Consider the following 15,326-nt stretch of genomic DNA (forward strand, 5'->3'; position numbering starts at 1 on the left):
GCTGTCTTTTTGGACTTAAGTACAGCCTTCGACTGTCTGGGACATGATCTCATACAGAAGAAATTAAAAGAATTGGGTGTAACAGTATCAGCCCTGAAATGGTTTGAAAGCTACCTCAAAGACCGAAGTCAAGTAGTTGAACTAAAATCAAATGAAAAAGGACTAAGCAAAGCAATCCGCTCTCAACCTCAGCCTATACAAAAAGGTGTGCCACAGGGATCAGTGCTGGGCCCAGTGCTGTTCATTCTATTTATTAATGACCTTCCAGAATACTTACATGAATACTCTAAAACTTGCTGACGATACAACTTTAATCCTTGACAAAAATACACCTGAAAATCTCAGTCTGAATGCTTTCATTGCTGTCAACATGGCATATCAATATTGTGATGGCAATGACTTAGTGGTTAACCCCTCTAAAACTAACCAACTAGAGTTTGGGAGAAGAGCAGGACAAATTAACTGTCTACCAGATGTCAACTTGGTTGAACAAACCAAACTCCTCGGAATCATAACTGACTCAAGCTTATCCTGGACTCCTCACATTGACCAGCTTTGTAATAGGCTAAACCCAAGCCTATATGCACTCAAGCAGGTTAAAACAATCTGTGACTTGATGACAGCACGTACTGCCTATTTTGCTCTGTTTGAGATACACCTAAGATACGATCTAGCTGTTTGGGGAGGAACATCAAATGCTAACATGACCAGAATTCCAACACTTCAAAAAAAGGCAGTTAGAATTCTTGCAAATCTCCATTTCCAAGAGAGCTGCAGAGAGGCCTTTGCAACATTAAAGATCTTGACCGTGACAGCTCTCTACATCAAAGAAGTTGTCCTGTACGTTGATAGGAAAAACCTATCAAGACTCGAAGACCTACACTACTACAATACCCACAACTCAACGATGTATCCACTTCCCACTCATCACTTAGCACAGTACAAGAAAAACCATCCTACATGGGAAGAAGCTGAGTAACTGTCTGCCAACGGAAATAAGAACGAAGAGAGGGAAACAGCTCGAGTTCGAACTCCGAAAACTGGTCTCATGCCAGGCCATCTACACGCTCGAAGAGTTCTACCAACTGACCAATCATGGACTTTGATGCTCTATGTAAAACGTTTCAAGTTACCAATTAATTTAACTACTTTTTGACACTATCTCTGTACTTTATGTATATGAATAAAGAAAATTTTGACTTTGACTATTCAAACTAAAAATATTGTTTAAGGATCTTGGAATACAAAAATGACACTGAATATTTACATTTATTTACATTACATATAATACACATTAAATCACAAATCTAAGCTAATAATGGTGGCTTCTGTGATGGGTTCTGGAGCCTGGCCTGAGAGAGGATACTGGAGTAAAAGTCAGGGTTATCCTGTAGGATGCGCTTGTTGTCCTGTATATTAGTGATGACATGCTGCAATGTCCAGTGTTTGCGCAGGAGAGCGTTATGTATGGTGAAGAACGCATGACGCACACAACGCAGCCCTGTACACACAGCGTTTGTGTGCATCTTGATACCGATCTCATTAATCAATGATTTGAGGTAAATCTCATGCTCATTTGTTGAGTGGATTTCTGAAAAACACACTTGCATTAGAACTATAACTTTATTTATATTTTAAAATACATTTTGTTTAGTATTAATGACACGGGTGAATATAATTTATTAAAATGGCACTCAATCAATATATTGTTACTGTAAATTAGCAAGCTTAGTCAATGCTCGTTGGACCGAGTTTCAACTAGGAATGATAAACCAACATATACTTCAATCAAAGACTAATATTACTGTACAAATATGCTGTTAAAAACTTTGGTTTTCAGTTATAGTTGATTAATCTGATACTTTATAGTAAAGTCAACAGATTTTCAGAGGAAAATCCCAGGTGTACTGTTTGAAATTAGGGTATTCATAACTACACAAACCCTTTTTTGTGTCCATTCCCTCCAAAATACTTTAACACATACACCCCTGATAAATAGCGGTAGTACGACTCATATGCAGATTTCAGATTGGCCATTGATTTATGACTGAAATGTGATGATACAAATTTAAGAACACAGAGTTATTGGATTTTACTCACCAAAATAAAACAAATTAAAGTCCTTAGACTTACGTGGCGGTATAATACCTAATATCAAAGTCTTCCATTCACGTCATGTTGAAAAAGTGCTTACTTCTAGAAATATTTCAGCGTCATTGTTCAGTCAACAGATGATCACCGAAATTCTGTTTTCATGGGAGAAAGTGCAATTGCCCCAACATGTGACAGACATCATGTTCACAATAAGTAAGACTTTTATTATTGAGAAAAATGATCATTCCATTCTAAAATGAGGTAAGCTTAACTGCTACTAAGTTGTACAGCGCAATTTTATTTGATTTATTAGCTTCACATGTGTCAAAAATACATGTACATAGATTAACCCTCCGAGCTGGCAGTTGAAATTTCCTCAAGTGGCAGGCCATTTTGAGGTGTTTTGCAGTAGTATTGGTTTTTATTTTTTTTTAATATAATTTGATTATAAACCTATATGTATTATATATCACTGTTTTTCACAAGAAAATTTACTTTTTATTCATGGAAATAAAAAAACCCAAAAATACAAGAAATTTATCACTTTTTTTACTAAGTTTGTTTTCAAAAAATAAAAAAAGGTATGTGTAAAAGTGGTGGGGGTGCACCTATAAAAGACATATTGTGTGAAAAAAAATATTTCTAAAATACCCAAAATGTTGAAAATTTTTTTATAGTTTTAGAAAATGTATAGTTTACTACACTTTTTTTAATTAAAACAATTATGAAATACTCTAATCTGAAGATAGTACAATACGGCTAAATTCGTTGCTATGGATACGACTGTGTTACAAAAATTCATCAAAACCTTAATTATTACTCGAAAAAATTCATAAAATACATTAAAAGTATAAGCCTATAAAAATAAATAAAGAAGCTTTATATCATGATCATCGCATAATGAAAATGATCCTAAACCTAACTAAAACTATCACAACACTGCACATAGCCTAGAACACAAAATCTCACTAATATATTTTTTCACATATATTTTCTTCATAACATGACAAAATAAACTGATAAAACACAATATACGAGAATTTATACGCTTAAATAAAACACACTTATTACATAAAAACACTTATTTCATGTAATAAACTTACGTTTTAGATGGACAAGAATAACGCGACCGCCGGGTAACAATACAACAACAATGGCCGACTGTTTCAATCAATCAATCAAATTCTTTATTGCCTTTATACAAGTTTCACAAGCATGGCATCGTCAAATTAGAACAGGAACAAGAATAAAAATTCAACTTAATACTAAAAAAATATTAAGAACATTTCACAAATATAATATCGACTGTAGGGCATGAGTTATTATATTAAAAAATTTAAAAAATTTTAGTTTTAAGATTAAAGACTACATAAAAAGACAACTTAAAACATTTTAGATTCATACATTTTGAGATAGGCTGCAAAATTCAATAAATTCCTTAATGTCATATACACTTAGCTCTATCAACAGTAATTTTAACTTAAATTTAAATTTTTTATCATCAAGACATTTTATTTCATATGGTAACATATTATAAATTTTCTTTACCTAATTCAAATGTCGATTTAATTGTTGTGTGATAATTACATTGCCTAACTCTAAGAAAGTTACTCTGTCTAGTAAAATAATCATGAACTGAGCTGTTAGTAGGAATTAGATCTAAGTTAGCCCCTAATATACATTAACAAATTCAACAGATACAACGAAGGGACAGTAAGAAACCCAGACTTTTAAATAGAGGCTTACAATGAGTTCTACAGCTAACACCACATATAATTCTTAAAACTCTCTTTTGCAAAATTAAAAGCTTTTTTACATTATTATCACAGCCCCAAACAATTATTCAATATGACAAATGGCTTTGAATGTATGCATAATAAACAGACATCAATATATCTAAATTTACAGATAATTTAAGTCTTCTAATCATAAAAGTACATTTAGAAATCTTTTTACAAACATTTACAATGTGTGAGTCCCATTTAAGATTTGATTGCAACAGAACTCCCAAAAATGTAACTTTACTATAACTGACAAAGTTGGCTTAAACTAAACTTAATGCTTTGAGTTTTATCCACATTAAGGCAGAGAGCATTAGCTGCAGTCCAGTCCTCAGCTACTGAGTTAAAATGAGACAACAACTGATTAGCCAAATTAAAATTTGAACAGCTTATTTGTACTGCTAAATCATCTGCATACATAGAGGATGAGACACAGACATTGCTAAGAGCCGATGGCATGTCATTAATATATACAATTAAACATAGTCGGTCCTAGAATTGAACCTTGCGGTACACCAGTATGCACTTGTAAATATTGAGAAAAGCAACCATTATGAAACACAGATTGAAACCTTTCAGACAAATATGATTGCATAAGATTAACAGACCTAACATCAAATCCATAAAATTTTAGTTTCTTTAAAAGAATAAGATGATCGATAGTGTCGAAAGCTTTCGACATATCATAAAAGTCATATTTACAAACAACTCTCGTTTTCAATATGTCATACTTAAATCATGGCATACAAAAACAAAACAAAATACATCATCAAATCAGCAACTATTTCTGATTCCAGTGGTATATGAATCATTGCAGTTTAGTTCGTGTATTGATTATAACAGATGTCAAACGGGCCACGTGTCAAATCGAACTGATTTTCAGGCGACTGCCACTACAGAAACATTAATATCGACTGATAATCAGGCGACTGCCAGTTGTAGGGTTAAGTAAACATGTGAATTATCAGTCATTATATAACTAGTATCTGGCACATACAATGATCTTACATTTTATAAATCTACGAACTAATTACACAAACAAACTGATTATCCATCATTTAACAATTCGGCCATAGAGTAAAATATCTTGCTTATGAGGTGGTGTGTGAGGGAAGCTCTAAAAGATCACACACTGCATTCACGCTTCAGATGGATTGGAAGGGCATTCAAGTTTCATAGCGGAGTAATAAGTTTCTTCCTCATATAGTTTAAGTCTATGTATTGGATACTGGTAATCAAAGAGTAACCAGTACAATTATTGGGAAATACGCTAACATTACTTTTTAGAAAAGCTAGACATTGTAATATGTAAATTGAAGGAAGAAAATTTGTTTACAGGAATCTCTGGGTTTCAGGTTAAAAATTGTCCTCACAATCCTTTTCTGAATAAAAAAAGTTGAATTTGACTCAACAGAATTTTCCCAAAATATCACTCCATATCTGAAGTGCGAATATACATAGGTGTAATAGGCTATTATGACAGTATCATAGTTGGCTAACCCTGCAATAACTTTGATAGCAAAATAGGCGGAGCTTAACTTGCCAGCCAAGTATGACAAATGATCCCTCCATTTCAGATTTTGGTCGGCTACACACCTAAAAGTTTTGCCGATGACACTCTTAATGTCTTCACATTTCACTTTGACATCAGGGCTTTGCAGTGTTGATAAATATGTGAGTTGGCTTTTATTGTTATTTAATAACAGCCCATTCATAATAAATCAATTTTGAGCTTCTAATTTCAATACATTTGGTGAGGTGGAAGGAAGCGTATATCTCTGTTCTAAAACGATTCAAAAATAAAGTTCTACTAGCTCAACCTCATAGTGTTGGCACATGTCATGGCACAAGGGCAAGTGTCTTTGAACCATGCTAGGTAGGATACCGAAATTGCTAACTTAGTTGCACTGAATTAAAAAAGTAACCAATGCTGCAATTTTTATTGACATATCATATGATAGCAATCATATTTCTATGCTCATATTATGTACGGAACAAACAGATGCAAAAATGAAATGACTAGCCAACACTATTTGACAATAAAATTATATGCCCATACTTAATATGGTACTAAACTGAAATACATCAAATAAGTAAGTAGCCAGTTCCTTAATTTTTTTACCAGTACTGTGATTTTATACAAATACAAAAGGAAGTTGGTGTCAAAATGATGAAGTCAAAGCGACTATGCTGCTGCAGACCAAGGCATCATGCACCATTTGTCTATGATGATGGAATTCAAACAGTATAATGAACAACTAAATATTATTGTAAATTATTTAGCACAGGTTTTCATGTAAAAATAACATTTTTTATGTTGGCTATTTGTATTTCTTTCTTAAAAATGGTACTGAATAAAAAATGCATTGCATGTCTAAGAATATTATGCTACAGTCGATTTTATTAAAATAATTTAGAGCCCTCATAAAACAGTACCCAGTTTTATTTACCTGAAATAGTTCTCTGGTTACTGAAAATTAAAAACCATCTGACCTTAGATATCAGTAATGAAGACAGTAACAAAACTACACAGAGATTTACAATTATTAAACACCCACAAGTGTTAGGAGCTGACACCCACAACTTTGCAACAAGAAGAGCCAACAATTATGCTTTGCCTGTCCATCGGCTAAACATCTATGAGAAACAACCATCCTACATAGGTGCAAAATACTGGAACATTCTCCCAGATGAAGTCAAGGCACACATTAACCATCAACTAAGGAAGAGCGTCTACAAGTGGCTGCTGAAACGCCCCTTCTACAGTCTGGAGGAGTTTGAATCTGGCAGCAATGAACTTGATTAGTTTAAATTGACCTAATTTGTTGAATTCTTTAATTATTGTTCTTTTTAATGTATAATTTCACTTAATGACAAACAAAAATGATTAGGTTAAGATTGACTCATTACTGTTCTCAATGAATATGTAATAAAGATTTATGATTATGATGATTATTCGTCTGTACGAGAGATGAGTCCCTCTTTTAAATTGTGATATTAATTATGTCTGTTAGATACATCTAAGACTTGTTGTTTTCATATGAAAGAAACATACCCAAGATAAAGTCAGGAGGTTTGAATTCGATACACTTAATACTGTAGATCATCGGAACATTAGGGTCTGCTGGTCGGATCAGACCTTGCACAGCCAGTTCATAAGCATCTTGGGACTGGATGTCTACCCCTGAGAGTCTGCAACAGATATCACATGTTTTGACCACAAAAAAGAATAGAATAGGGACGATTGTGTTAAGGTTACAGACTGGAACTGGTCAGCTGATATCCGCAAGCTCCCTCTCTTTATTGTTATTGAGTTACTGACAAATATTAACTATATGGAAGTGTATATGAAGATTCTGAGAACAATTGGAAAATATTTAAATTAAATGCAACTAAATATTTATGCAGTCACATGATGACGAAATTGATTTTGAAAGACCTTGCCCAAGAACAAAGTACTATTTGTGTGTGTATGTTTATTTGCACTTATTAATATATGTTTATGGAATTAAATATTTTAATTAATTAATGGAATGAAATCTAATTACGATTTAACACATACATTGAAATTAAAAGAAAAGATACAACAGATTCTTGTAATTGATTCAGAAATGAAAAATAACACTATTAATTTGCAAGTTCATGAAAAATATCTCATGAACTATTCATTTGATAAAATTGAAATAATAGTAAATTCAAATTCGGTTTAGTTATTTTTGTTGGACTAACATTCATCATGATATATCATAAATGAAAAACAAAATTAGGGTCGATTCTGATAGTCTATATACCTACTTAGTGGTACTGAGGATTCTTGATATTGTGGCTCCATTCCGATACCAGTCAGCTGTGTACACGGTTGATAGCTGATCGACAGAAACGTGTTTTTGTCAAACTTTGTGTATGAAAAGGAGTAGATAGATAACAAAAATCATAAATTATTGTTGTTTGCAATACTTTGATTTCTGTTCATATCTTCTATACTTCTGTACATGGATCACAGCAAGTCTATTACATTTATTTGTGGGCAACATCTGATCGGTGGTACACAAATTACTGATTGTCAAAACATGTTCATCATACTTTGTGTAAAAAAAACTGTAGGTAGAATACTAATTAAAAACTTATTGTATTGTAAATAATAACATAATAGCTTCCAGTTCCTATTTGTTAAGTCACCACCTATCCTAGTCAGTTCCTATTTGTTCCTATTCATGCACCACCTTGTGCCTGTAGATGGACGACAGCTGCTCGACAGAAAATAAACCGATTATTTTTTTACATTGTAATTTGTTTGATTGTATAAATATGTCCTCTACAAGAATATGTGTATCTTTAATTCTTAACATTTTTTCATCCTAGCTAGGGCCACTACTACTGACCAGATGTTCTTTAGCAGTTACAAAACAAAAGTATTTATGGCGTTATATTCTTAGTAACAAATAACAAAGGAATCAGTAACGAATTCAAAACTGGGAATAGAGTACATAATGATTCTGTATAGGTGTTAGAATCACATATTTTTTTAATCAGCTCCTCTTTAAAAAAAATCATCTGAAATTATTTTTGGAGAGTAGGTTATATTAGTATTAAGAATGTTGTTTAAAAAGTCGACAAGAACTTTTTAGCTAGGTTTATAGAATAATTTTGATATGATTAAACAACTTTTCATTATGTTAAATTAATACCAAGTAATATTTTATAAAAATTTCAATAGTGGGGAATAAGAATCTTTTAATTATTGTAGAGTACAACCTAACAGCAGAACAGAATAAATTATTCCTTTTGTTATTTAACAAATTTTCATGGGAACTCAAAAAAAAATCTCTTCATATCGACTTACTCAAACATGGACTTCTGATGGGCTGACTGGATGGTAGCAAGGTGTTTGTCAATCAACTGACGTGTGACATGGCGGAATTTGGACCTCTCAGTGACTCGGCCATCTGTGTAATACGTGTCTGTCGCTCGGCCCAGCTGCCCGCTGACGTGGAACGTGCGCACGTGGTGTGCATAGTCCATGGCTGTCACTGTTCTAACCCCTTTGTTCAGACCAAGCACTGCAACAACATAACTCATGCGTACTAAACTTTTATTTTCGACACAGAATTGTATAAAGTTTTATATCAAATGTACATACATACATTACAACTGGTCTTCTCTATAGACATGTGTACTAGTTTCATGACTTGATAATTGATTTTGATCCATAATCCTTTCAGTGCCAGACATCTAGGTTACTTTGCAAAAAGTGTCAAGGTATATGCCCTATTCGTATCAAGTTCGCCAAATTACTGTGGCCAAACTTTACTGTTTTACAGCTGCCTACATTAAATGTTATATCTTTGTTAATTTTTGGACTAAAACAATTGATTTTTCTTAAATTTCTTTCATAAAAATATACTTTAAACAAATTATGAACCTATTTCAGTGTGCATGTATTAAAAAATTATATATTAGTAACAAGCAATGACTTTTGTTGAATTATTTTGTTTTTTTTTTTTTCATTTTGCTCCAATAAATGCAGTTAAAAAATTCCTCACACAGTAGATGGTGTTATAGTTCTCACCCAAAGGTATTACAGTGCTTAACTTCAAAAATTCACTGAACTATCTTGAAAAATAAACTTTTTACACTCGTTTATATAAAAAATAATAACTGATAATTCATAAACAAATGACATATACACATATTTACCCAAAAAAACTCTTTAATGCAAAAATTAAACATTCAAAACCATTACAAAACAGAATATGAAAACACATTTTGCATATTGTACATTGAGAACATGAATTTTTTGCTAGTTTTGTAAATTCTGTAAAGTTTTGCTTCACTGGACATTTCAAACAAACCATCATTCACGTCCTCCTCCTATGTGTTCTCACTTATTGGTGATCTATTTTGCTTCATTTATTTGAAAGAATTCAATTAAAACTAATTGGTAAAAAAACAGTAAATAACCGCAAAATAACAGACAGACAACAGAAGACAGCTGACTGATGAGGTGAAAGGGCAGATTCTCTTTCATAGATATATTTAGATCTATTCCGATCAGACAGGAAGAAATACAATCTGTCAAAGACATTATCACTAAGGTGGAACATTATGAGAGTTATCTAGAGTGAACAAGCTTTCAAGCTCTGATCATAGAAACTGTGCATCACCAAAACAACAATTGTCACATTACTTGACAAATTAACCAAGATATCACCACTAATTATATGCAGCATTTAAAAAAGTCCTTATTATTGTAAGAAACGTTAATAAATAACAGAGAAAGATGTTCCGTGTGGGAGACTCATTATTGTAACATAAGTAAGTTGTCATCAGTGTTCCTGATAATACTCTGTCCAATGTTTCACTCCGATTGTTCCGACAGCTCAATTTGTCACTATTCCTTACTCTTCTTCATTATTGAGAAGATAGACATACAAATATCTGAAATAACTCAGCTTCCCTGGTATAACTTTTATCTGCTCACCTTTCTTACTGAGAATGTGAACACCAAGTTTTTGAGATCTTTCCATCCAAACCAACTGGGTGAATGTTTAGCTGAATTCCCTGAGACATAATCTCTCAGATAATCTAAATGCTATGCTATGGAAATAGTCTTTAAAGAGAATTGTATCTATGCAAGACAGTATTCAATAAGCAACTTACAAAAAACTCCAGATGTGTGAAGACCAAGGGGCAGAGGCCAGCGACCTTGGAAGTCCTTCTCTTGATAACGAGGTCCAACAACAAGAGGATGGTCGGCGTAACTTGGACCCACGGTTACACGCATCTCCTTAGTGGTGTCACCTTCAATTGATACATAGTCCACTGGTGCCCTCACTTCCATTTCATTCAAATCTGAGACACAATACAATATATGACAATACATACACTCTATGAAACCATTCTTTATAAGTAAATCAAGTAATTCACCACCTACCAAACATGAATATAGGCTAATAAAAGGCGTAAACACAGATATATGCTGAAAATTGTAGTAAATTTAAAAGTAACTGTAAACATTTTCCTAGTAAACCAATGCTTTTATGATTTGGATCTTGTTTTTATAGGGTTTTTTTTTCTTCCTTTGGGGCGGCCTACTGCCATGCACTTAAGCCTCAAGGGCTTTTTGCGCACCCCAGAAACACACCATGAGGCCCACCAGTCTATAACTTCAGCAGTTCCACAAACCGCCGAAAACAACCTATCAAGTCCTCCTGGGAAAATTCACCACCCCTGTCCAAACTACCAAAGATGGCATACCGCTCTCTTGCTATTGCAGGGCAATCAAAGAGCAGGTGCTCAGCAGTCTCCTCCTGCTCATTACACCTTCTACAGAGCGGATCCTCCTGAAGGATGCAGACTCTGTGAAGATGCTTCCTCAGGTGACCATGCCCCGTAATGAGACCAATAACCTTAGAAGACATTGATCTGTTTAATGAGAGAAGGTCTGAAGCCACCCTGGAGGAAGGTGACTGTAATACCATTCTACTCATTCTCAAACCCGGATGCAACCTCCACCTTCTCTCATGCTCCGCGCGAATCCGTTTCGAGACAACCCTAGAGGATTCACACCTTGGAACACCGCAGAACGGTTTATAGGGTTAGTATGAAGTAGGTATATTAGGCACTAGAGCTTATAAAAAATTGTTTTATGCTACCATGGGAGGATACTATGTTCTCACCTTGAGGCACATTTGTATCCTTGTCATTGAAATGATGGGTGTTTCTTAACATCTAAGTGGCACCTTTATGTTCTATTTACACACCTCATATTTTGCTATTTTTAAAACAACAAAATCTTGCTCTTGAAGCTATGAATATTTTTCAGAAGACCTACAGTAAAAAATATTTTAACAATTTTAGTTCTATTTTGTCAATGATGTTGTAATGTCAAAATGTGTAAGCGCAGTATTGTACTAATTATTGCAACCTTAGCGAGGGGAAGGCAGGCGGGCAGCCTGTACGCTGCTAGGTCTTCTGACTCCACATAGCTTAGGTTTTATATTTTTATTTATTCACTGATCAGGATAACTTCCTCTGTTTCACAATAATATTATGACTTTTTATGTAACCGTGAACTTTTAAATGACTAAAACTATTATCTAGGCCTTGCATATAAATCTGAAATTTTAGTTCTTCGTTCTAGTATTATACAACTGACGGTGAGTTCTCTAAAGCTGCCGGCCACTCCCTGGGATTTTACCCGGGTAGAGTACGATAAGCGGATCCGGTTTTTTATATTGAAATGATCAAACCATTGGTAAAATTACATTAACCTGTGTTAGTATGCAAAACATTACGGCGATTGGAGCGGTAATCGCTGATCTTAATATTTACCTTTCCATTCATTTGAAAATGTGATTTTAATTTAGTATTTTAGATACATTGATATTTTATTTTATTTTATTTCCAACGGATCAACTATTACAAAAGCGAGCATAATAATTTATAATTATAGTAATAAGTTAGCAACAATGACTAACACAAAACTAAAAAACTAAATCCAGGCAATAAGGCACTTATGGGTATGGCCTCCTAAAGGCACCATCAAAAACCAAACACGAGCACAGGTGTGCATGCACGTGTGTGTTTTGAAATTCATAGTTGAGTGGTCAAGCACTGAGAAGCACATAGAGCTCTCTTGAAGGAAGCCAAGGAAGCACAGAAAAAGTCTATGTGTTCTGGTAGCAAGCATCAAGTCTCTGCATCCTAATCACAGGACTGTTGGCTGCATAGGAAGTTGTCACCGAAGTTCTTGCAAAAAGGACTCTAGATCTTGTGCCAGTGGGAATTTGGAAATTTATTTTCTGTAGCAGGTCTGGGCAATCGATGATTCCGTTAACCAGCTTGTACAAGAAGAGAACGTCTTGGATGATATTGATTGATAGTTCTGTTATTCGATATATAGTATCGATGATTGTAATAAGCGATATAAAAACCGGGTTAGTTTATCATACTCTGCCTCTTAGGCCCAGTCTAAGGGGTGTACATTTTGCAACATGGATTAATTAAAGTAGGTCTCATGCTTTGGTATTATGAAGAGTAAAGTTCATCTAATTAACATTGTGTGACATACCATTACATAGTTTTGTAAGAAGTGAATACTTCACAGCTCCTTCAGAAATGCCACTTGGCTTGTACAAACACACAATACCATTTAAAAGTCTCCAAGCTGTTGGAGCATCCTTAACAAACTGGGAAATCATTTCTGATTTATAATATCACTGCTTATGATAAATAAACTTTTGTCATTTTATAACAAAGCCTGCCTCTGTTCACTCATTTTGCTTACTGATGTACTTATTTAAGTACACAGCTCCACCATGTATTACACAAAATTGTACTCTTACGCTGTAAGTGTTAAATACACTTATTGTAAAAACAAATCTATGTTAAACTATTACAATCACATCTAAACCAAAATCTCACTTTATAACCTAACTCAAACATCCACAATGATCATAATAAACAAACGAAACGGCACAATCAGTCTTTCCACTACGGGGAATTAAAAATATCGTTATGCAAAATGCATGAAAATATTTTGCCCACAAATGTGAATGCTCTCTATATTGCTTTCTACGAATAAAAATTATTATATTAATTTTAAGATTTTTTCCCGGTTAACTGCATAATAAAGTATATAAAATGATATACTGTCTTCTAGAACAGATTTTTTAAATCCATTATTTGAAATCTATCGAGATAAACCTTTACTTATTAATGCTAAGATTCAAAAATAATATTTTTAATTGTTTTTCCCTTACGTCATTTAATAAGACTTTGAAGACAACGTCTGCATTAACCGTGGAAACTGGTATTAAGTTTACCGAATAACATTCAAAAATTCCATTTTAACAATAATGCTAATAAAGACACGGCCATGCCTTTTAGCGTTGAAAGGCAATACTGAAGTACATTTTTAATTAAGGGAAAATCCAATTTGTAAATATAAGTTAACACAAAATTTAATATCAAAGCTGGAGGCCACTGGAGTTCGGGGTCATGCGCTTTCATGGTTCTCAACCTACCTTACAAGTAGGCTACAGACCGTGTCTGTCTGTGGGACCGAGAGCGACGCGTTTCCGGTGGACTACGGGGTGGTTCAGGGCAGTACGCTCGGCCCAATTCTGTTTTTAATTTATATTAACAATATCTATAAATTGAATTTATATGGCGATCCTGTTTTATTTGCTGATGATAGCTTAATTTTAATAAAAGGTAGCGATTGGGGTGATGCTCGTTCTAACGCTCTACATGACCTCATGGTTAAAAAAAAAATGGTTTGACCAAAACATTCTTTCATTAAATACATCAAAGACTAAGTTTATGCCCATCTCTCTCCGAGAGACCACAGACTATGCCCTCGGCGACCTCGTGGTTCATAATTGTGGCAGTTACAACAATGATCTTTGTTCGTGTGAAACTATTGAAATGTATCGTCTTATAAATATTTGGGTGTCTTCTTTGACAAGCGTTTAAAGTGGTCTGCACATGTTGAATATGTAAAAAAAGAGAACAAGGAAATATATATTTGCGTTTAAACATTTATGTGAAATTTTAAATGAAAAAGAAATTAAACTTGCTTACTTTGCCTATGCCCAATCGTTGTTCTCGTTTAGAATAATAGCCTGGGGTGGAGCGTATAAAACTCTTTTACAGCCACTGCAAGTGGTTCAGAAGGCAATCTTAAAAGCCGGTTTCAAAAAATCTAGGAGATACCCAACTGACACTTTATATCAAGAAACTGCCATTCTATCAATTCGAAAAATCTTCATTAAACACTTCTTGTTCATATTTATAAACATTTTTATACAATTTTCTCTACAACTTCACATTCTCATAACACACGATATTCACGGAATATTGGAGTCGCATCAATGCAAATCAGTAAATCCTTCTCATCTACAAATTCTCTTTATATATCCCATCTTGTGTATAGAAATATCTGTAAATACTTTCCAGACAACCAAATATTCACCTCACCTTCAATACTTACATGTAAGAAACGCTCGAATGAATGGCTGTATCTTATCAGCGCGGAGGAGGCCGAGGCAATCATCACGGCTGACAACAGAAGGACCTGACTTTTGACCTTGCCTCCCCCCTCTTATTGCCCCTTCAACAGCACTGATGCCTTTAGATGGACTTTTCCTATTTTATACATTTATTTGTTTTATTTCATAACAGTTCGTAAAGAAATCTGCTAGTAATGTCTTAAGTTGTTCTGCAGGTAGACTTTTTGATCCTTAAAATACACCACTCCTTAATTTTGTTTTTCTTCTCTTTAAATATTTCCTTTAAACTATTTGTAGTATTTACGCTGATAAATTTCAATGCCGTATTATGTAGGTACGCGCGGGGCGCGCGCGCGCGGTGTGTGTATGCGTGTATTGATGTTATAATATGATAATTAATCACCAGATTAAATTCGTCCAAAATCTCCAGGGAAGC

The 15,326-nt window shown here is 34.0% G+C and overlaps 1 protein-coding gene across 1 annotated transcript; it reads right to left on the minus strand.

The window, feature by feature from the left end:
• Positions 1 to 1,250: 1,250 nt before the first annotated feature.
• Positions 1,251 to 13,354, minus strand: LOC124360046 (mitochondrial mRNA pseudouridine synthase TRUB2-like). Its single transcript, XM_046813296.1, has 5 exons — positions 12,949 to 13,354; positions 10,536 to 10,727; positions 8,719 to 8,935; positions 6,931 to 7,067; positions 1,251 to 1,591 (listed from the first exon to the last, which is right to left on the minus strand). Exons 1-5 carry the CDS (start codon positions 13,076 to 13,078, stop codon positions 1,308 to 1,310), a joined length of 960 nt encoding a protein of 319 aa, XP_046669252.1. The 5' UTR covers positions 13,079 to 13,354; the 3' UTR covers positions 1,251 to 1,307.
• Positions 13,355 to 15,326: the final 1,972 nt, after the last annotated feature.

The sequence above is a fragment of the Homalodisca vitripennis genome, chromosome 4 (assembly GCF_021130785.1).
Source record: "Homalodisca vitripennis isolate AUS2020 chromosome 4, UT_GWSS_2.1, whole genome shotgun sequence".
NCBI classification, from domain to species: Eukaryota; Metazoa; Arthropoda; class Insecta; order Hemiptera; family Cicadellidae; genus Homalodisca; species Homalodisca vitripennis.